This window comes from Oculina patagonica, chromosome 6 (assembly GCF_052425735.1).
Source record: "Oculina patagonica isolate OP01 chromosome 6, crgOcupat, whole genome shotgun sequence".
Lineage (NCBI taxonomy): Eukaryota > Metazoa > Cnidaria > Anthozoa > Scleractinia > Oculinidae > Oculina > Oculina patagonica.
In genome coordinates this window covers 30,129,237-30,152,449 of record NC_135763.1, presented here as the reverse complement: position 1 = coordinate 30,152,449, position 23,213 = coordinate 30,129,237, and the positions used below count along the sequence as shown (strand labels likewise).

Below are 23,213 nucleotides of genomic sequence, written 5' to 3'. Positions count from 1 at the left end.
CAAAAGGCCTTTCAAAATAACTCAAACAGACGCACCTTGTGTCTAAGCTGTACTTTAAGGGGTTAGTCTAGACAAGTGAAAGGCTAAAAAAATGAGTGCAGCATTTCTGCTGTAGGAAGGTAACGAAAGGGTCGCCCTTTTGTGTAAAGGTTTGGACTTCCAGACGGAGCCTTCCAGTATGAAACTTTGTTAAGGAACACCCCTTTCACCCCCTGGGGGCCGCAGTTAATCCTTGCAAAAACAGAGATTGCGGCGCACGAGAAATTAGAAAGCTAAAAAGGTTGGGAAAAAAACACGCAGCGTTCAAACCAGGGTTGTTTAAAGTTGAACCTCGTAACCAGTTCTACACAAATATGATCAAGTCATGATTTAGGACAAAACGTTATTTTTTAGCCAAGATTTTCATTAAGCTCTTCCAATTTTTGAGTTTCTTGTAATACTGCACTTCCTCGGAAACCTAGGAGCAGTTGGCTTAGGGAGACACGACGAACACCAAACAGCACAAAAGTTTACAAGAATGGCGTTTATCCCAACCTCGTCTTTAGGGCTGATCTAAAATGAACAATCACTGAGGTTAAAAACAAACACGCACTGATTTAGTAGAAGAAAGTCATTATTTTAATGGGTAAAATAGCTTTACAATGAAAACTGTTATTAATACAGGCTCTCATACATTTAAAAACCCAACAATGAAATTACAATTTAAACATTACAGGATATGTAAAAGTTAAAAGAATAAAAATATGAAACACTAAGATTTACGCTAAAATTAAATCTGTATTAAAAAAAATTACATATTATTTTGAGAGCAATTAATTAACAATCTGGCAACGTGAACATGCGTGAATATTACAAAGATTTTTTCACGGCTTCTGCATGTGCATACTTTCAGCAGATTATCTAAAACAAAGACTCAGTGATCTAAAATGAAGACTACCCAGTCTTAAATTTTAATTCAAAGTCAAATTAAACCCCAGCAGACAGAAACCCTGAACCAAGTCCAAAAATTAGTTATGCAAACATTTTTTCAGTCATGGTATCAAGTCGAAACCACACGACTGTAACATGATTACATATATTCTTTAGTAGTTTAGTCTTCCCAGCTTATTATTTTTCACCTGTTTCAAATAACCACTAAACTATCTCGTTTAAAAACATCATATAAATTTAATGAAAATTAGTTTCAACCATAGATTTGAATCAAACACATTTTCATCTTAAAAGCTTTGCCACAAGTTTTGGTGTATACTGATAGTATTATGGGACTTTTCCATATATTCATTATTTTTAATAAGTGTTTTTATGAACAGTGGTCACTATGTTGACAGACAAGCATATGTTCCACCAATTGGAAATATTGGTCAGATGACACACAGTAATATTATGGTTTTTCCTGTTTGATTTCTTTCAGGTCACTTAAAAGTTCAGCGATGCTGAAGGCATTCTCATGCTCCTCAATCGTACAAGTCGCTCCTGTGCTGCATGTTGCTTTATCTTGCTTTAGGACCTCCTTCCGATGGTTAAACTGGTCATGCTGATTAACTTGAAGAACCATGTTACCTTTATGTATTCTTTCATGCTCTTTTAATGATCCTCCACGATTAAAACATTTGCCACACTGGTGACATCCAAAAAGCTTCTTTCCAGTGTGTGATGTTTTATGTCGATCTAAGGATTCTCTGTAACTAAAGCACTTGCCACATTGGTTACATTCAAAAGGCTTCTCTCTTGTGTGTGTACTTCCATGCCTCTTTAAATTTCCTGCATGATTAAAACACCTGCCACACTGGTTACATTTAAAAGGTTTCTCTCCTGTGTGAGTTCTTTTATGTTCCTTTAAATGTCCTGCCGCATTAAAACACTTGCCACACTGGTCACATTCAAAAGGCTTCTCTCCTGTGTGAGATTTTTGATGCTGTTTCAAATATCTTGCCTGATTAAAACACCTGCCACACTGGTTACATTTAAAAGGTTTCTCTCTCATGTGAGATCTTTTATGTTCCTTTAAATGTCCTGTCCGATTACAACACTGTGTTCTTATATGCCGCTTTAAACTTTGTGAAAACGTAAAACACTTGCCACACTGGTCACATTCAAAAGGCTTCTCTTCTGTGTGAGTTTTTTGATGCTGCTTCAAATATCTTGCCTGATTAAAACACTTGCTACAATGGTTACATTCAAAAGGCTTCTCTCCTGTGTGTGTTCTTTTATGACGCTTTAAATATGCTGCAAGACTAAAACACTTGCCACACTGGTTACATTCAAGAGGCTTCTCTCCTGTGTGAGCTCTTTTGCTTGATGCATGTTCTTTCTGATTGCCTGTTTTAGTTGAACTCTCACCTTTCTGTATTAGGTCTTGTGCTAAATTAAAAGGATTCTCTCCACTATGAGTTCTCTTATGCCGTTTTAAATCTCCTGCCTGATTAAAATGCTTGCCACGCTGGCTACATTCATAAGGCTTCTCTCCTGTGTGAATTCTTTTATGTTGCTTTAAATGTCCTGCATGATTAAAACACTTGCCACAATGGTTACATCGAAAAGGCTTCTCCCCTGTGTGTGTTCTTTCATGCTGCTTTAAATTTCCTGCATGATTAAAGCACTTGCCGCACTGGTTGCATTTAAAAGGCTTCTCTCCCGTGTGAGTTCTTTTATGTTGCTTTAAAGTTCCTGCCCGATTAAAGCACTTGCCACACTGGTTACATTTAAAAGGCTTCTCTCCTGTGTGTATTCTTTTATGTTGCGTTAGAATTCCTTTTCTACTAAAACTCTTTTTGCTCTGACTGCATTGAAAAGGCTTCTCTCTTGTGAGTGTTAAGTTCTCTCTGCTCTTTGTGTAATCTGCCTCCATCAAGGTAGACAAGCTCTTTATACCCACTAGCTGGTAATATATTATTCTCAGATCCTAAAACACAAAAGAAATGTAATATTAGTGTGTTGTTCCAGAAAAAACCCATTCTTTATGTGCCGAAGGTCTATTGGTTTAGGTCTCTACCCCTCTGGATTTTCCAGTTGAGTGTTCTTTTTTCGTTAAAATCATTTGGCTTTTAAGATCCCATTAGAATTTCCAGTTACCCCCAGTGGAATTGGTAGAGATGAAATTATTTTCTTGAAACACGCACTCTACTGTAATATTATCATTCTCGTCCCCATAGCCCAATCGTTTCTCTTAGCCGGCTTGGCGCGAGAAAACGAAGATTTCTGGGGACATAGGATTTTTGAATTAATTCGAATTTTTTTGATTGGCTATTTGGAACAAATAGCCAATCAAAAGAAAAAAAACAGACGTCGAAAAAACAGAAGAAGTCGGAAAGCAACAGAAGTCGAAAGCCTAACGACTCGCTTATACATTCTTTCGAAACATCATGACTGCAAATATGAAGACCGGAAGTCCTAGAATCTAGGACTGGAAATCCTGTGTCCCCAGAGCCCTTTATTTTCTCGTGCCAAGGCCCAGCCGGCTTAGAGAAACGAAAGGGCTATGGGGACGAGAATGTGATATTATTTGCAAGTCCAATAGAAGGCAATGGGTAAAACAAAGTGAAAACTAATACCCCCATCCCCCAAACACTGACTGGGGCTTTGGAGTTCTTGTGAGGAGGATTATAGGCAACACTCTGTTAGTAATTTAAGGCACTGACTTCACTTTAGACTTGCTCCAAGTCGCTGCTAAGATTCGCAGGAGACCACTGGATACGGAAACTGAGGGCGCGTGAGAGCTTAAACGCAAAATGGCTGCAGATCACGAAACCAGCAACTTGTCTTACCTGCGGCATGGCAATTCTAAAATGAGGCGTCACTGGTATATTTTCCACCAGTGGTGCCACAGAGATCAGCCAAGACTGTCAATCATATTATTGTGCACGAATTTAACTGAGTGCGTTATGCTCCCGAGCGAGACACCAGAGGCGGATCCAGGGATTTTGATTGGGGATTTACTAGCAATTTACTTCAAAATCTTGCCTTTTGTAATGCAATACCACTCGCAATACCACCCAGCAGTACTTGATACATATATATTCACGAAAAACTGGCATTTAATAGAACCACAACCATTGCTCAAAAAAAACTTTTCAAAGAACCTCACTTTATGTCATACAAAAGGGGTAAGTCTGTCAAGGCTAATCTATACCCCTGAGATCAAAACTATGAAAATCACTTGTACATGTGAGAGTTGTGTGGACCTTTCAACTTAATTTTTATCACTGTTAATGTACAAATTTCAGTGTCAAGCAAGTAAAAGTTTTATAATTGACAGAAATGAGAGAGCCAATACTCTTTCCAACTAGATAATGTATTTGTACATCTTTTCATTTCCACAGCAATGTGTGAATATGAGTCTTCAAAACATGTGGTCTCTGGGTATTAATTAATGTAATCTGGGAATTAATAAATACAATCCAACATGGCAGTATAAATGAAATCCAAGTTGGCTGCTATATTGTGCTGTTCCAGGAGATATCAATACCCACCCCATGGAAGATCGTTGAAAATTCGGAGAGAATAGGGAGGTTCCAGAGCCAAAACTTTTAAACAAAAGGGTGGGGCTTAATTGGAATTTCCGGAGGGTTGAGAGATTTAATTCCCTGGGAAGCAGGGCTGTCACTAAGATGTCAAGTTGCCAGGTATATGCAATTAGTACGCAGGGAATTTAACTGTTAGAAATTTCTATTTTCATTTTTTTTTTGTCAGTACAAAGGCATGAAAAGTTATCTTTAAAATCCTTTCAAGATTTTTCTGTGTACATAAAATGACTAAAAATGACTCAATAAATCTCATTTGAGGAGAATATATTCCACAGATGGTCCAAAATAATGAGTATTGTAGTATTGAACCCATTAAAAAAGTCATTAATAATTCATAAAGAAAATTCAAAAGAAATTAATGTTTAATGAGTGTCTTTATATCTGACAGACACGGCTAAACTTTACGTCCAACTTTCTAGGCCAAAATAACCCCAAATGTAAATATTAGTGCAAGAATGAGTTGATCTACATCAAAAGATTCTTAAGCCGTTCAATAAATTCGCAGTTCGTATTTTATCAAGTCTAAAACCCTCGGCTGCGCCCTGTGTTTTTAAAAACTTGATAAAACACTGCTGCTCATTTATTAAACATTACTTAAATCAATCAGATGAATCAGTCCCAAATCCCTTGTCAGTGGGTACTTCTACTTAACATAATTATGTTGGCGCAGGACTATGCAGCAACAATTTAAGTTTTTCTAGCCCAGAGGTTACAAAAGATTGGATTTGACATACAGTCGAACCCCAGGGAAGTCCCAGGGTAAACGACAAAAAGTTCAAAATAGTATGGTTTTGAAATTGCCAGGTAGGAAAAAATTCATGTACAATGAAATAGTTTTTATGAAATACAGTATGGAAAGAGACAAGGATTATATGTCAAAGAAAATCAGCAGATGCTGCTACTTCAAAATTTTTTTGGACATTCTGTTGTTGTTTTAATGCTTTTGTCAAACATCAAAGACAGCTGGCTAGTTTGCAGTTGAACTTCAATTCCCTTAGCAGCAAACAAACTGTTGCATGAGAGAATCGTCAAGCAGATCTCACCAAAAATACACACCATCAATTTAATGTTGAATAATCGGAATAGGGACAGCAGAGCTCGTGCATGAGTATTTGAGCCAAAGAAACAGTTCACTTCATGCTGAGTACATGCATTAGCAGTAGTGGATACTGTGCACACGAAATTCAAGCATATTTGTCAAGCCATCAATACGTAATCCCGGGGTATCCAATCGAATGTTCAGTAATCGAACTCAATCGAACGTTCGGTAATCGAACTCAATCGAACACCAATCGTTTGATTGGGTGTTCGGAAGCACGATATGCTGATATTTCAAACAGCTAGTGTGCTGCCGGTATAGAGTCTGTTTTGTTTTTCTAGTCCTTATTTTAGCATGATACAAAGAGGACTCATCCCAGACTAAGTAACTGTTACTCTTCTGTCATTAAGACGATATTTCTACTTGTTCTTACCTCTACTGAAGCAAAACAGTCTTTTAGTAAACGGCGAAAGACTTCGAAGCGATCGGTCAGAAAGCGGCCATTGAAGAACTAGAGCCCAGTCCACTCTTACAAAGAAGAGGAAATAAACTTTACAACGAGGACAGGACTCACGGAACATTGGAATGGAACGATCAACGATTGTATTCATCAAAAAGCACGAGAAACAAAGGGAAAATCAATTTACAAGAAAAAAATCTTCGTGAATAGTATTAAAAGACTTTTGAAACGAAATGGTAAAAAAACCCTCCAGACTGAGTAATTCATTTCTTTACCAAAAGTCTCAACTTGAGGGTAAAACTTTACACAGGGCGGGAGAAGCTTCAAGCGTTCTCCCGCCTAGCCTGCATCCCTCTGTGCTCGCCTACTCGCCAGAAGGGACGTCTGAACACATCTGGCTCTAATGCCGTCCGGTGACGTCACTACCCGAAAACCGGGTAGTGATTTTGATTGGTTGATTTAAAAATTACTTGCATAATTATGTAAATTATGTCTGAAATTTACCGCGCGAGGATTGTAATTTGAAAACGTTTGCAAAGAGTTTCGAAAGAGTTCACCGTCCCAGAAATGAATTTATTAGTCATTCACCTTGAGTTTATTACTTTATTAGTTTACCTACAGATGAAGCATAGTAATGGAAACCGGTAGGTTTAAAGTTTGCGGCATTCGTCGCTTCGACATGCAGTGTTTTGCCAAATTTATACGTATTCTTGTTTTGTCAACAAAGCCGCTCGACGCTTTATATGTCCTGCAGCCTCGATGAGCCAGTGATTTCTGAACTCAGTGCCCACGGTCAAGTAGGATATTTTTGTATTGAATTCCGTTTCTTGATGCCTCTGTAACCGTCTAAATTGATTCATTTAAGTGCTCACGAGTGTACTGTATTTGTCCGCTGCGTAACAAATTATATTTTGATCACTAGATAAAGCAACTCAGTTCAGATTAAATCGGTTCTGTAAAAGAATATAGCCTGTAGTCGATTGAAATCTCATTCATTTGTCTCGAGTTTTCAATAGTTTACTATTAAAACAATTTTATACCCTGTAGTCCTTTATTGAAGCGATTTTTCTTTCACAATTTATGGCCTCGACAGAAACTTTTCCGCATGAATTTTAAAAAACCAGTGTAGTGACGTCACCGGACGGCATTAGAGACAGATGTGTTTCGACGTCCAAGCGAGCACAGAGGGATGTCTGAAATTCAGTCAATCTCCCGCCCTGCTTTACACGACTGCAAGACTGCGCGGAGCTGTTAGGAAAAGCTTGAAGTGTGAATATCTTTGCCTGTACGTTCAGGTGATAAACCCACTGCTTCTTTGAAATCTGTCAAATCTTGATTGAAAGTTTCGTAATGGCCTAAGAAGTCATAGTTGATGGCGCACACGCCACAAATGTTGACGTAATTGTCCCAGTGCCAGTCCATTACCGGGGTGTAGCCTGCGTGGCAGTGTTTTCTCCCTCTTTCTCTCCCAACTCCCCCTCCCTCCCCTTTTGACGCCTGCTACGCAGGCTAACCGGGGTGCTTCTGTTCCTTCCTTTGGTTACTAAGTATTCGAAGAATTCACGAAAAGTGATGTCATCGAGCCGCTCAAGTGCACTCTGGAAAGCGTTTGGACGGAAGTTCTTCAGAATCTCTCCACCGTGAAATTCAAGAATTGGGCGGTCATTGCTTCTTAGATGAAAAAGTTTGTCTTTGTATGCAGATAAAATGCGCTCAAAAGGTTCGCGAACAATCGTGAACTTGATATATGTTTCCAGCATCTGCTTTCGCTGTTCGGGAGGAAAACGTCTTAATGTCAGTCGGCCACCGGTAAGTTTATGCAGCATTTACCTCCAGAGTCTAGAGGCAGCCTTGGGTGACCGTGTAATGAAGAACAGAGGTGATCTAAAGGCCGAACCTACAACTCTCTTACGACTGTCGTAGGCGTGTCGTAAGCTTGTCTCATGCGACAAAAGTTATCGTACCGTGAAAATCGGCCGTAACAGATGCTTAAATCAGCCGACTATCGTGCAAGTATTTGCCCTTACCCCGCCAAAGAAACCTCTCATGGCTGAAAAACTGTTTTTTAAAAAAAGCTCCAAAGTGTAATTAATGGTGCTCATTAACGGGTTCTAAGGTTTCAAGTAATATATCAAACATAAGAGACAGTGTTACATCGAGATATCTAAACACCAGTTGAAAAAACAACGCGAAGCGGAGAATTTTTGATGAAATTCGAGGTGTTTGGATAGCCGATGAAACAGTCTCGTGCGTTTGATATATCTTCTCAATCGAAACAAAAAAAATACACAGTATACTGAGAAATAAAATCGTAAATATCTATTCTAATTAAGACCGGGTATTCAAACCTTCTTCAGTTATGGTTTTCTTTGTTTTATTCGAGAGTATGAGAAATCGTTATCTACGTGTTTGTTTCGAATACGAAGTATTCGGTTTTAGGCTTTAACACTCTTAATAACCCGAACCCCCCCCCCCCCCCCCCCCCTCGATTACTTTATGGTAATTTGTTAATCATTGCATGCGTTGCTGGAGTCCGAGGTCCTTCATCGCCGGCGTGGGCCGGGTCCGGGGGGAGTACTTCCTGTAGTGCCTTTTACAGGCTTGAGGTATATAAAAGGGTAGGATGTTACGAGGCTACGTACAGACGCACATTGCGGCTAAGTATTTTAAGGAATTAGTCTAGACAAGGCTAAAAAGGAGTGCAGCATTTCTGCTGAAGGAAGGTAAACGAAAGGGTCACCTTTTTTGTCAAAAATTGGTATATAAAAGGTAAAGGTTTGGACTTACGGACGGAGCTTTCCGGTATGAAACTTTGTTAAGTAATACCCCCTCCCCTTCATCCCTGGGTTGTGCTTTTAATCCTGGCAAAAAAAAAAAAAGAGATTGCTGTGCACGGGAAATTTGAAAGTTAAAAGGTTGAAAAAACATGAAGTGTACAAACCAGGATCTACACAAACATGATCAACTCATGATTTGGGAAAAACGGGTTTTCAGCCAAGATTTCCATTCAGCTCTTTCATTCAGCTCTTTCACCCGGAAAACCAAATAGCACATTGGAGGGACAAAAGTTAACAAAAATGAAAAGGATGGCGTTGATCACAACCTCGTTCTCAGGGCTGATCTAAAACGAGTATAGCTAACTGTCGTGGGTCGTGGGTGTGGGTAAAGTTGTGGGTGTGGGTAAAAGTCGTGGGTAACCAAAAAAAAAATAAAAATAAATTGAAATTGAAAAATCGCTTTGTGTGAAGGAGATAAAATATGAGTATTGTATCTAAAGAAAACAATACGACAAACAGGTATTTACCTGATCATTGACAGACTTCTGTAAAGCAATTCGCATTGCCTCTTCCTCGTCTTCAACTTGGAATTTGAGCCAGCAGCTGTTGCTTAGGCGCGGTGGTGAAGTTCTCGGAGAATCTGGTTTCACTACATCCGCGTACGAAATAGAAGAGTCGCTATCGGAATCCATTATCGATCGACCTAAATATACAAATCTGAAAAGGGTAATTCTCAGGATAACTCGCAGCGCGTTGTTTTCTTCCGGATCGTCGGTCGAAAAGGCGAATGATTTAAGTTTTGTTATCCTTTGTTCAGTTACCATGACGCCTTAAAAATACCGATATGAGCGTGCAGTGGCCGTGGGAAAGAATGTCAACCTCAAAAAAGGACAGACAGAGGAATTGGAACCTAAGAAGCAGAGAAGCCGGTGCTCTATAATAAAAGCCTAGTCCTTTTCTTGTGTCTGTTTTAATTTTCACCTCAAAAGAAATAAAATACTATAAAGCTCTTTAAAGTCTTCCTCTCTTTTACGCCACCCCCCTCACTCCCTCTCTAATGGTGGATTTCCACTGACGCGTAAATTTTTACGTGCGTGAAAAAAAATTAGAGACAATGTATGAACGGCCCGCGTAAACGTGTACGCAAGCCGTTCATACATTGTCTCTAATTTTTTTACGCACGTAAAAAATTACGCGTCAGTGGAAATCCACCATAAGGGACGGACCATTATTTTGGAGAGGGGGGGGGGGGGGGGTGAAAATATTGTCGGTCCTAGAAATCCTTAATAAACTGTTTGCAAACACGATATTTATAACAAAAAAATAGTTTGAATTTCGAAAAAATAAATGTTTGTAGAGGTGCAAACACTTAAAAAAATTGCAGAGAAAAAATTTTCATATCCCCTTTTCCAAGAAAAAAAAAACACTCCGTCCCTCATTAGCCTCGGTCGGGAAAATAGATTTTTCTGAATAAACCATCGTGGTCATAAAGGTATTATTTTTGGAATAAAACAGCTGTTATTCAAGACAAAATCAAGTTGCTAAAAATATCAAGCGGCGCTACTCTTGGCTGTAAACATGTCGACCAGACACAAAAATATAGCGCGCCTAGCCTAGCGCTAGCCTAGCCTGATCCAGGCTCTCTATAGTCTCTATAGTTACATTGACGAGAGCGAAGGAGTGAGCACTACATGTGCAAGGGCAAAATACAAGTCTTTGAACCGCTTAAACTTGACTTTACGGAGCAAAGGTATGGACGTTACGTTTCTTCTTTTCTTTAATCCCTAGTCTAACAACAACCGTACCAATTCTATTTCCAAAGTACACAAAGCGATTTTTCAATTTCAATTTTTATTTTATTTTTTGGTTACCCACGACTTTTACCCACCCCCACGACTTTACCCACACCCACGACCCACGACTTCCACCCACGACCCACGACCCACGACAGTTAGCTATACTCGTTCTAATCTAAAACGAACAATCACCGAGGTAAAACAAACACCCACTGATCCATAGAAGTAGAATCTTTTTGTTAATAGGGTAACTCCACTTTCTTTACAATACACCAATTACTACAATGCTCTTGTAAATAAACCCCACAAAATTTTAAGTTTATTCGCCCGTGCCTCATAGTGAGGTCTATTGTTTTAGGCTGAATTTTAATATATCGAAAATTGGTCTATTACAACTGTTATCAATACAGGCTCGCATACATTTAAAAATTAAATAATGAAATTAAAAATTAAACCTTAAAGGACACGTGAAAATTAAAAAGAATGAAATTATGAAACACTAAGATTTAAGCTAAAATTTAAAAAATCAGTATAAAAATGATATTTATGCTTCAATTTACCCACAAAATCTCAAACTCAAACCTTAAACAGAATGAAATGTGTGCTGTACTCTGTTTATAAAGGCAATACCAATAACATGATGGAGTTTAATAAACTATGAATATCCAATATCCCTAGAATAATAAATACCATAGAACAGAAAATAGGCAGGAATGGAGAGGAGATGCGTTGATAAAAAAGTTTGTGCCTAAACGAGATTAAGAACGCGACATCCATAATACGACGATCCTTAAATACGACTGAAGACGCCAGATGTCTCAAATTTAAAATTCAAATCAGTACCCTCAATTTCATGTTCCCAGCCTCTCTCGAAATTACTCTGAAACTAACTGTCTAAAAAGTGCATACAATTTTATTTGCAGGAAAAAATGTACATATCTTTTAAAAAATACATATTATTTTGAGAGAAATTAAAAATCACGGCTTCTGCCTGTCCATACTTTCGGCAGATGATCTAAAACAAAGACCCAGTGATCAAAATGAAGATAAACTCACCTTCAATTTTAAGTCAAAGAAAAATAAAACCCCACCAGAAAAATACCCTGAACCAAGTCCAAAAATTAGTCATGCACAAATATTGTCAGTCATGGTATCAAGTCGCAACCACACGACTGTAACATGATTACGTATATTCTTTAGCAGTTTAGTCTTCCCAGCGTATTATATTTCATCACCTGTTCCTAATAAGCCCTAAACTATCTGGTGTCAGAACATCATATATATGGAAATTAGCTTCAATCATAGATTTTCATTACAATCATATGCATGCACATTTTAATCTTGAAAGCTTTGCCACATATTTTGGTGTACATGTATACTGATATTATAGGACTTCCCCATATATTCATTATTTTGAATAAATGTTTTTTATGAACAGTGGGCACTATGTTGACAGACAAACATGCGGTCCGCCAATTGATACTGGTCACATGACACACAGTAAGATTATGGTTTTTCCTGTTTGATTTCTTTCAGGTCACTTAAAAGTTCAGCGATGCTTTGCCGCAAGTTTTGATGTATACTGATGCTATCACATTTTCCCATATATTCATTATTTCTTAGTAAAATTTATAATCAACAGTGGTCACCATGTCGACAGACAAGAATGTGGTCCACCAATTGAAAATACTGGACAGATGCCACACAGCAATATTACAATTTTTCCTGTTTGATTTCTTTCAGGTCACTTAAAAGTTCAGCGATGCTGAAGGCATTGTCATGCGGCTCAATCCTACAAGTCGTTCCTGTGCTGCATGTTGCTTTATGTTCTCTTAGACTTCCTGCCTCATTGAAACACTTGTCACACCGGTTACATTCAAAAAGCTTCCCTCCTGTGTGTGTTTTTTTATGCCGCTTCAAACTTCCAGCTTCATTAAAACACTTACCACACTGGCTACATTCAAAAGGCTTCTCTCCTGTGTGTGTTCTTTCATGTCGCTTTAAATCTCCTGCTCGATTAAAACACTTGCCACACTGGCAACATTGAAATGGCTTCTCTCCTGTGTGGGTTATTTCATGCTTCTTTAAATTTCCTGCCTGATTAAAAGACTTGCCACACTGGTTACATTCGAAAGGCTTCTCTCCTGTGTGTGTTTTTTTATGCCGCTTTAAATCTCCTGCCTGATTAAAACACTTGCCACACTGGTTACATTCAAAAGGCTTCTCTCCTGTGTGAGTTCTTTCGTGCTGCTTTAAATGTCCTGCATGATTAAAACACTTGCCACACTGGTTACATTCGAAAGGCTTCTCTCCTGTGTGTGTTCTTTCATGCTGCTTTAAATGCATTTTCTGACTAAAACACTTTCCACACTGATAACATTCAAAAGGTTTCTCTCGTGTGTGTGTTTTTTTATGCCTCTTTAAATCTCCTGCACGATTAAAACACTTGCCACACTGGTTACATTCGAAAGGCTTCTCTCCTGTGTGTGTTCTTTTATGCCGCTTTAAATCGCCTGCCTGATTAAAACACTTGCTACACTGGTTACATTCAAAAGGCTTCTCTCCTGTGTGTGTTCTTTTATGCCGCTTTAAATCTCCTGAATGATTAAAACACTTGCCACAATGGTTACATTCAAAAGGCTTCTCTTCTGTGTGAGTTCTTTCATGTTGTTTTAAATTCCCTGCATAATTAAAACTCTTGCCACACTGGTTGCATTTAAAAGGCTTCTCTCCTGTGTGTGTTCTTTTATGACGCTTTAAACTTGCTGCAAGACTAAAACACTTGCCACACTGGTTACATTCAAAAGGCTTCTCTCCTGTGTGAATTCTTTTGCTTGATGCATGTTCTCTCTGATTGCCTGTTTTAGTTAAACTCTCGCTGCACTTTGTGCAATCTTTAGCCATCAAGGGCTATGTACTTTACCCACTAGCCAGTAATATGTCATTCTCAGACCTAAAAACGCAACAGAAAGGTAATATCAGTGTGTTGTTCCAGAAAATGTCCATACTTCCTCCACCTCAACAAAAGGTGTTTTGATTTGAAGTCACGACTCCCTGAAAATTCCAGTTGAGCGTCCTACTTTTGATATAACTTTTTGGCAATTGTGACCAAATCCCACCCCCTTACAATAATTTCCCAGTTACCCTCTGTGGGATGAGAGTCGTGGTGGCCTAAGGGTTAGTGTGCTCAACTCCGGATTGTGGGGTAGGTAGGCAGCATGGCCGAGTGGTTAGAGCGCCGGATTTGAAATCCAGAGGTTGCGGGTTCAATTCCCGTTCTGACCACTAGTACATGTACCAGCTGGTGTTGTTTTCGGTAGCCCCGATTCAACTCCTCGGCTACGCTTGTAAATAGCCAACTGGGCTGCCTCCTGCCAGTTGGGATTATTAATCATATTATGTTCATTTAGAATATTTGTTTCAGAGTTTGTTAACATTGGCCCAAAACCCCATTCGGGGCCGAGTGGCCAATTAAGATATTTATTTATTTATTTCTTGGATGATGGACAAGGCAAGGCTTACCCCATGTCATCTGGTAACTAGCCTGCGAAAACAGCCGCCTTTCACGCTCCGATCCGCTTGCTGCGTTCGGAGGAGAAAGTCTTTCTCCTCCGAACGCAGCAAGCGGATCGGAGCGTGAAAGGCGGCTGTTTTCGCAGGCTATCTGGTAACCAGCTTGCCAGGTATTTGGTTGTGTTGTCATTTGGGATGTCAACAGCAATATGGGAAACTTACAAAAAACATAGATGGAAGGTAGCCATGATTGTTCCAGCAAAATATGATCTCTGGGTGCTAAAAATGTGTGGTTCCAGAAAATGTTCATATCCCCCCTGGGCGTGGGAGGGGACTCAAAATCCAAAAACTTGTATTAGGCTTATTTGAAAATATCTCTGGTGGGAGGGTTTAAGGAAACATCCATTCTGTGGGGGAGGTATGGATAATAATGAAACTACACCATATACTCAAATATACTCAAAATGATCTCTGATCTTTGGGTGCTAAAACCTATTGCTGGTTTTCACTGTCACGCATGTAACGATACTGTCACGCGATGCAAAAACTAAATCCAAAGCTATTGAGTAAAAAAATCAAGAATATCAAGGTTGTAGAAAATTACTAGATAGTCTACATGTCCAAGTTTCAGGTCTGTACAGTATTCCGTACTCAAGTTATCCGTTAAAATGTTCCACACAAATTACACTATTAATAATCTTAGGCATTGAAAATGGTCAAAAAAATCTGCAAACTCATGTCAAAGTACCCCAACCACTTGAGCCACTTTGGGTCTCTAATTGGGGGAGGGGGAAATGGGGCACTCTCTATAGACCAACCCGAGGATTCACATTTTACAACCAGTACTAACACCATTGATTTACAAATAGCTACGAAATATCAGCGTATAAAGCAGTTCATAGATGCTTTTGATATGGCCATCGTCACATATAGCACCACATAAATTTGAGATCAAACCGAGGAAACATAGAAGGTTTGTTTACTTACTGTTAAGACAAGACATTTACCCTAGTTTTACCTCTTCCTTATATTGGCTAAATGAGTAGGGTTTTTGTTTTAAACCACATATGCATACAATAACAAATTTATAGAACACACATATTTTGACAAGACAGAAAGCGCTATCGCTAGCACTAATTATTTTATTTATTTATTGATCCACAAATGCCTATTGATCAAACTTTACACGCTGTCGCTTCAAATTCACTTCTTTTGAAACTTATACATAGTATACCCTATAATTATGGCATGAATTACTCAAGCCTTTTGTTTTAGTAAAGGGCATGGTTCTGCAGTAGCCTAAAATTATTAAATATATATCTCAAAATGTATAATTAGACAACTGTCTGCATTTACTTGTTTGTTGAAACAAAACTAAGCAGCACAATGCTTTACTGTCATGGAGAAATGAAAATATTGCAACAGAAACTCCGTACACATATGCTTATCTCAACACAGGCGGCAGAGGCGTTGTATGCAATCAATGTGACATATAATGTGGCTGATTGCATAACTCTGGTTCAGCCATTTGAGACAACTTGTATGAGAAAGCTTCGAAAATTGCTCTAAATACTACATTTGTAAAGGAACTGAACTAAAAAAGGCTTACCTCTTGTATTTCTTGCATTATTTTGACTTATCTGTGTTCCTAGGGTGGGTTTTAAGCCATTTAAGTGATTTTCACTTTCGACGGTTTAGCTTCCCCTAAGAAAAACTAGGGGAAGCTGACCCATCCAAAGCATAACTCGCTTAAACTAAACGGCTTAAAACCCACTCTAGGAACACATAGAAGTCAAAATAATGCAAGAAAACGAAATGTACCGGTAAGCCAATTTTATTTCAATTATTTTTTACATGTAGTATTTAGAGAAATTTTTGAAGGAGTCTCATACATTGTCTTACGCTGAAAATGTAACGCAATCGCCAACAACAATATGTCATGTTGATCGAATACAATATCTGGGCCGCCTGTGTTGCGCTTTGCGCTCAGGCCACAAATGATACTACCCTCAAAAAGTCATGTTAAGTCATGGGAATAACATGACTTTTTGAGGGTATGTTGTTTATTTGCGCCCGCGTAGTGTCATTTGTTTGTATTTTTCAGGGACCATTCTACACCCCTAATTCAACTCCTCCCAACAAAAAATTAACGTGATTCATACAGAGGCCTTTCTTGTAAGTATATCGGTGGAAAAAAAGGGGATCTACTCGCAGGGTTAACTCCTCCATGTTTTGAAAATAACCAACTGGGCAGCCTCCTGTCAGTTGGGGTTTTTAACAAGACTCTGTCCGATTTATAACATTTGTTTATTTATTTTATACAGGGTCCTCAATTAGCACAGCAGAGCAAAATATGTGTACCAGTATGCTTAGGGACCGGTCATTATTTATGTTAAGGGGGAGGGGGGAGGGAAAAATATGTTGGAAAGATCAAAATTTCTGTAAGGCCCCCCTCCAGGCCATGTAAGTAGCAAGTGACCCCCCCTTCTTTATTCAATATTTACGTGATGCCCCCCCCCCCACCTCATATCTCCCATTATATGCCTCAAGTAATTATTAAATGCATGTTACATACAATCTTAATAATTTGCACACTTGTTGTAATGCAAAAAGGCTGGATCAACACTTAGTCAACCAAGGCTTCTTTGCTATGGATACTTTTCCAGCAAATATAGGGCAAATTTTGGATGAGTTATGTGTATAGTAAACATACCTCCTTTTATTAACTCCTTAACTTTGGAAAAGTGATAGTTTTTACAAATTATGCTCTCATGGTGAACACAAATGTAATATCCATGCAAAATATAATTCCTTTCCAATGATTATCCTTAAGTTGTAAAGGGACTACTTTCTTGTTGTTATAAATATCATGTTTTATTACTTCTTGGGCTATTGAAGTGATAATCATTTTGTAAAAAAAAATAATTTCAGTCAAACCAGATATTAAAGCAGATACCGTATTTTCTCGATTAAACGCCGGGGCCCGAATAAACGCCGGGTCTCCGAGCCAGAGTTGTAAGTAAGCCTTCCAGGCATTTATTTGAGGTGTAATATGGTTTATGTATGATGGCAAATAATTTATTACGTTCATGTCACATATAATGATTTAAAACCCTTGTTAATAAACATTTTGCTCCAATAAACTGCACCATTCAAAAAAACGCCGAATCCACGAAATAGCCTTGACCCCGAGACCCTTCTTTTTCTCCCTCTCCCCGCTCTACATAAATAATGACCAGTCCCTTATTTCATGATGCTATTGAATATGCTTATGCGTTGGTGAAAACCAGCCTTAATACTTTATCATGGACAGATATCATGCATGCATCATGGCCGGTATTGTCGTTTTCTTCGCCACAAATGGGTTGAAAGGAACTGCTTAAATGAGCTACAATTTATTTTATTTATTTATTTATTTATTTATTACAATTTATGGCTAAAGCTAAGGCTAAGAAAAACAAGGCCAAAGGATGAAATGCAAAAGAGTCGAGGACCCCATATTAAAGCAGATCACCTAAGATACCAAGATAAAAAATACAAAAAAGAAGGTGAAATTATAATAGTAACAAATAAGTAAATTAAATTGTAGCTCATTTACCTTGTAATTTGAAATATGACCTTTAATTTTTCTTACCTTCGCTCAAACAAAGCATCGAAGTACAATTTCAGAGGGCTGTAGACTTCAAGACACAATCGAACGGTAAAAGATTACATAGCCGCCATATTGAAAACACGATTTACTGCGCAGCCGTTGTTTATGTTCGTCACGCAATGATTCACGCAATGGTCACTCTCCGGGGTGCTGTTTGCCTGCACTGAAGCAGGCTCGCGGTAAGTGGCAAAGCCGAGAGAGGAGTAAGCTACTGAATCTCATTTATCAGACTGATAGATCTTTGACGATTTCTCAGCCAACACTTGAGTGTTTACCGAGGTACAAGCTCTCCCCGAGGAGAGCCTGCAAGGACAACAACAACCCAGGACTGGACTTGGTGTCAAGAACGGAAGATCGGGCATTGATCATCAACGAGATATATATTATTTTATAGCCTAAACAGATTTTACAAACTCAATACAAACTCAATTAAGAAGCTTGCAAAAACAAAATAGAACAAGACAAAAACAAGCTGACAAAAAGCCGCGTCGGCCGGGAAAACGCCGACAAACACAGTACCGACGCGAAGGCTACGAACGCCGACTAAAACACTACCGACGCGAAGAGTACGATATGATAGAAAAAAGTGGGAAGGACAAAAGGACGGCAACATAATACCGACGCCATCTTTAAAACTGCACGATTAAGTAGCGTGGGGACTAGAACGATATTAGAAAATAGGCCTTTAATATCACGGACACACTTGCAATATGAGGGTTTTGGCGCAAATCCAAAAAAATGCGTTCGGGGCTTCGCCTGGCTCGCCTGCCGGCTTCGCCATTCTCGCCCCTCACTGTTTTTTTGGATTTGCGTCCAAAACCCTCATATTGCAAGTGTGTCGGGGTTAGATGACAGCCTTTCAACCCATGCACATGTATCTAGGCAAAGGCACCCTTTTAACACTTGTTGAGGACTGTCCTAAAACAAGTGGCCCCCGCCAAGCCCCAAAGAACAGGCGCGCCAGAATTATTTTTCAATTGAACAAATGCTCTTATTGAGTAAACGAAGATGGGAAGAGGGAGAACTGGAGAAATTAACTTGAATGTAAAGAAAAACTTGAAAAGATCTCATGGAAAAGCGTTTACAACATACAAAAAAACAAAAGAAAATGAAAAACAAATAACAATCTTTTTAACAGACGAGCTGATTGAAAAATTAAAAAAATTAGACAGCAGTGTTGTCGCAAACGTTTTGACAAGCTAAACAAAACTTGCACGCTCCGGTGAGTGCATAAATTATCGAGTAACACAGGAAGTCATTGTTTACCCTGTGCCAATTGCGTGGGAAACCCCCTTGACGTAATCTAATTCTTTTTTTTTTCATTTTGAATATTTTTAGCCGGAAAACAACTCAAACTCTTTGTATGTGTGTTTTGAGAGCTATGATTTATTCAACAACAATATTTAATTTGACTAACATGTAAATATACCGTGAAATATTGAGCTAAGAACTTTCTAGCACCTAAAAGAACAATATAAGATCACGGTAATTTTATTCACCAGGCGTCATTACTATTTTTAGTTAATAGGTTATTTCCCGATGTAATGACGTCTTTTGTGACCAATCACCGTTAAAATTATAACTATATATTATTCACATAAGCTTTTTTGTATTACACAAACAATTATGGCCGATGTATGGAGACGTTTATCAAACCTTTTTAATCGAAAAAAGAAGCAAAGACGCAGCTTACGGACATGAATCATTTGGAAACGACAAACAAGGATCTGATTATAATATTTTACATCAGCTATTCGTGCCTTCGCTTCGCGAAACCTAAGCAATTACGGACAACAATCAGATGCTTGGTCGTGAAGTTTGGTCGCAAGGTTAAGTATATCGGATGCTTGTAGACGTTTTTTCAAACATTTTTCGATCAAAATTAAGAAGATTTAACTCAGTTTATCGACATGAATCATTTGTAGATGTCAAACGATAGCCTAATACAACTAAAGCGTTTGCCAAACTTGACCAAAATTTGCCAAGTTACAAGCCAAAACACGTCATCACTTTGGAATGCAATCGGTTACGCCGTAACCTGAATTGACAAAATTATTTTAGTCACAGGCCTCAAAACGTCATCACTTTGAAATTTCAAATGGGTTACGCTGTAACCCGAATTGACAAAATCAGCCAAGTTCTCAACCTTAAATATTCCGCCGTTGTCAAGGAACAATTTACCTTGGATACCGTGGCCATGAATGTCCGCCGTTGTCAAGGAACAATTTACCTTGGATACCGTGGCCATGAATGTCCGCCGTTGTCAACGAACAATTTGCCTTGGATACCGCGGCCATAGATGTCCGCCGTTGTCAACGAACAATTTGCCTTGGATACCGCGGCCATAGATGTCCGCCGTTGTCAACGAACATTTAACTTAGCAACTGAATAAAATTATTTTACTTAACACACTTGTAATGTTTATTGATTGCTTATTATATCATTAAAAAGCTGTTGATTTGCATAAGTCTGACGCTGTGGGACATTCACCCACACACAAAAAAAATTTGCATGCATTGTTCAGACAAGCCCTTGACTGTGGGGATTAAATCAAGTGTTTATTTTTTTTCTGATTTCGACTCGGCTGAAAGTCACTTTAAGCACGCTTTAACCTTTTATTTTGCCTCGTTCAGGCAATTAACAACATCGCGGGTTATGTCTCGAACATTTTTTTGCAACTCGAACGACAATGCTTCCATCACAAAGTAAACAACAAGATGAGCGCAGACAATCATTCTTTCATTAAATGAAAAAATGTTCTATTGGACTGAAATTTTATTTCGAAATGTCGGTGGTGCTTTCGAGAAGTTTTTTTTTCATTTTTTGTCTTTCTGCTTTCATGATCTCTTGTCGTATTTTTTCGATGTCTGGCTGTGAATTTGTTTGTTTGTGTGCAAAGCTTGAACGTAAAGTCTCTTTAAGTTGACGATATTTCTGCATTTCTCGTAAGATCAGTTGAAACTCTTTGTCAGAAACAAGATTATCATTCAGAGCTTGTGAGACAGAGCTGTTTATCGAGTCATGTTTTGCAACAGCCAGAGCGAGGATTCTTGAGTGCTTATTAACTTTACGTTCAAGCTTTTTGTTGATAACTGACAGGCCAGTGGAAGCTGCGCCAGATATACCTGCTACTGCTGCAACAGGAACGCCGATAACAATTCCAACACCAGTAAGTGAAGTCGCAACAGCTCCAGAAGACAGAGCTGCCGTCACGGCGCCAAGACAGACCACGGAATAGTGAATAACTTTCCGGACTTTTTTATATTTTTTTAACACAAGCCTGTAATGCTCAGCTTCAGCGGATATTTCTTTTTCAATTTTACTTATTTCAGTCAGCCGAAAATTCTCGGCATTTGTTGGGAGGCTTGGATAAATTTGTGTTTTTTCGCGATCACCATAAGCAGGGGCACTCGGGAGAACATTAGCAGATGACATGGTCTCGTATACATAAAAGTTATTTTTGTATTTAATTTAATTCAATTCCAACTCATATGTAAGATTTGTGCCGTTAAAATCGAATGGCTTTCCATTCTCATCTCTAATCGAAAGAGTCAGAGATGATACATTTTCTTCAGCAGAAACGTCGCGCAAGACGTTAAAATGTGTATTTTGGTAATAAACTTTTTCATACGGTTTTCCACGTATGTCAAAAAACGCTAAAAGGCTTGATGGCTTACCATTTAGCAAGCTTTGTTGCTTGTCGATAAGGTCACAGTTGATGAAGTAATTTTTAGGATTTGAAACATTATTTACCTCAATTGTTTCAAAAAATTCCTTTTCAATACTTGCGTAATTCTCAAACCCAGGCAAATTAAAGAACTTAATAAGACTTTCATTCAGTCCAAAAGTTTTTAAATTGGGCTCTTTTGCTTTTATTATCAATGAACGGCCTGCAATGCCTTTTGTTACAAAAAACATGTTTTTCTCTGGAAATCCTTTTTCAAAAATACTCCCAATGTCATCGAGTGAGAAGTTTCCTTGCCGTATATAACGCGCCTTTTCTTCCTTGTTCACTTGTTTATAAAAAACTATTCCATCCTTTTCCAAACTATTCCAGCTGTTGTAAAGAGAACAACTTAAAAGCCGGATATAGCTTGGTTTTGGAATAGGCTGGTCAAAATAAACAGTGTTCGGATTTTCTTTTGTGGTAACAGTCAGCACAACCATTTTTATATTAAATAAAAATAAAAAATGTTTAATATAAAAGAGGACCATGGATGCAAAAACAAGAGGTTTTATGAAGTGGATGAAAACCCCAGAAGCAACTACAATTTCTAAAGCGGCAAAAGACAATGCATGGAAACCTTTTCTTGCAAAATATCCAAACGCTGACCGAACAAAATTTGTTGCACAGGTTGAGTTCGCGTACAACCACACAGCAACGGCAGACATTTATTACAAGGCAGGGCAAGGCCATTTGATAAATGTTTTTGGCTCTGACAGCAAATATTGGAGCCCAGAGATGAAAAAAGCACTGGGGGTGAATCAAATTTCAGGCGGTTTTCCACAACAGCTGTCACCAAGCGGCGCAAAAGGCTCATCTTTGCCAATTCCCGCGGTTGGATTTCACGAAGCCGCACCGAGTTTGAAAAAAATATTTAACAGCAAAATCAACATCTACGTCACACCAGACCAATATTTCACAACGAAATTAAGAGAGATTTTTCAAAAAACAAAACTGAAGCATACATCAGGAAAAGAGTCAAAAAGGTGGCTTGCTAGCCAAAATATGGCCTATTGGCCACAGCAACTTAACTTTGCGGTATGGTGCGCGACAACAGGCTGCGGTATAAGTCGAGATATTTTCGATGAAGAGCACTCAGCTCTTAGCTTGCCACCGATTGTGCGTAATTTTTATCTTTTTCACGTTTATTTCACGATAAGGCGAATATTGTTTCAGATGGGGGGAATTCAGAGCGTAAGCGCCTTGCCAGGCGACCCCACTTTTAGCCAGTTCGACAACAAGTACGACGTGGCTTCGTACAAAAGAATATGCGCTGAGTTCGGTGTCGACCCGTCAAGCGATTTCCGTTTCACAACAGGCGCAAACCACGGACTTGGTAACGTTTATATCTGGATTACTAACATTGGACCAAACAAAACTGGAGCAAAATACCCCGATTACGATAAATTTTCGGACGAAGGGGGAGCTGCAAGCAAAGGTAACTTGATTCAATACATCGAGCCAGACGACGCTGCATATGCACAGGCAGACTGGTTTTGTCCTAACGGCACTGAAGGGCTTACTCAGGCAGGTTTGTCGAGAGTAAACCAGTCGATAGAGGCTTTTGTCTACTGTATTCTCGGTTCGCAGGTGAACGTTCGAAGTAGCATACTTGGAACAGGCGGCCGTGCAAAGGAAGCGCAAAGTGAGTTCCTCGTGTTGGTTGAAGACGCTATAAGGCAACCTGATCTGGCAAAGTCGGTCCAAAGATACCAATTAGCCATCGACG

General features: G+C 38.8%; 1 protein-coding gene across 1 annotated transcript; it reads right to left on the bottom strand.

Annotated features, from left to right (window-relative positions):
• Nucleotides 1-639: 639 nt before the first annotated feature.
• On the bottom strand, nucleotides 640-18,010 carry LOC144658009 (uncharacterized). The gene is made up of 6 exons (XM_078518337.1): nucleotides 17,743-18,010; nucleotides 12,313-13,548; nucleotides 11,597-11,610; nucleotides 9,327-9,502; nucleotides 5,996-6,073; nucleotides 640-2,902 (listed from the first exon to the last, which is right to left on the bottom strand). Exons 2-6 carry the CDS (start codon nucleotides 13,497-13,499, stop codon nucleotides 1,382-1,384), a joined length of 2,976 nt encoding a protein of 991 aa, XP_078374463.1. The 5' UTR covers nucleotides 13,500-13,548; nucleotides 17,743-18,010; the 3' UTR covers nucleotides 640-1,381.
• Nucleotides 18,011-23,213: the final 5,203 nt, after the last annotated feature.

Bases quoted from the DNA above. Each gene is read 5' to 3' on its own strand.
- LOC144658009 (XM_078518337.1), bottom strand. From the start codon at position 13,499: ATGGCTAAAGATTGCACAAAGTGCAGCGAGAGTTTAACTAAAACAGGC. The intron at 6,074-9,326 runs GTAAATACCTGT...ACTGGGCTCTAG, and splicing joins AGAAGTCTGTCAATGATCAG to TTCTTCAATGGCCGCTTTCT. The intron at 2,903-5,995 runs GTAAGAACAAGT...TTTGTGTTTTAG, and splicing joins ACTGTTTTGCTTCAGTAGAG to GATCTGAGAATAATATATTA.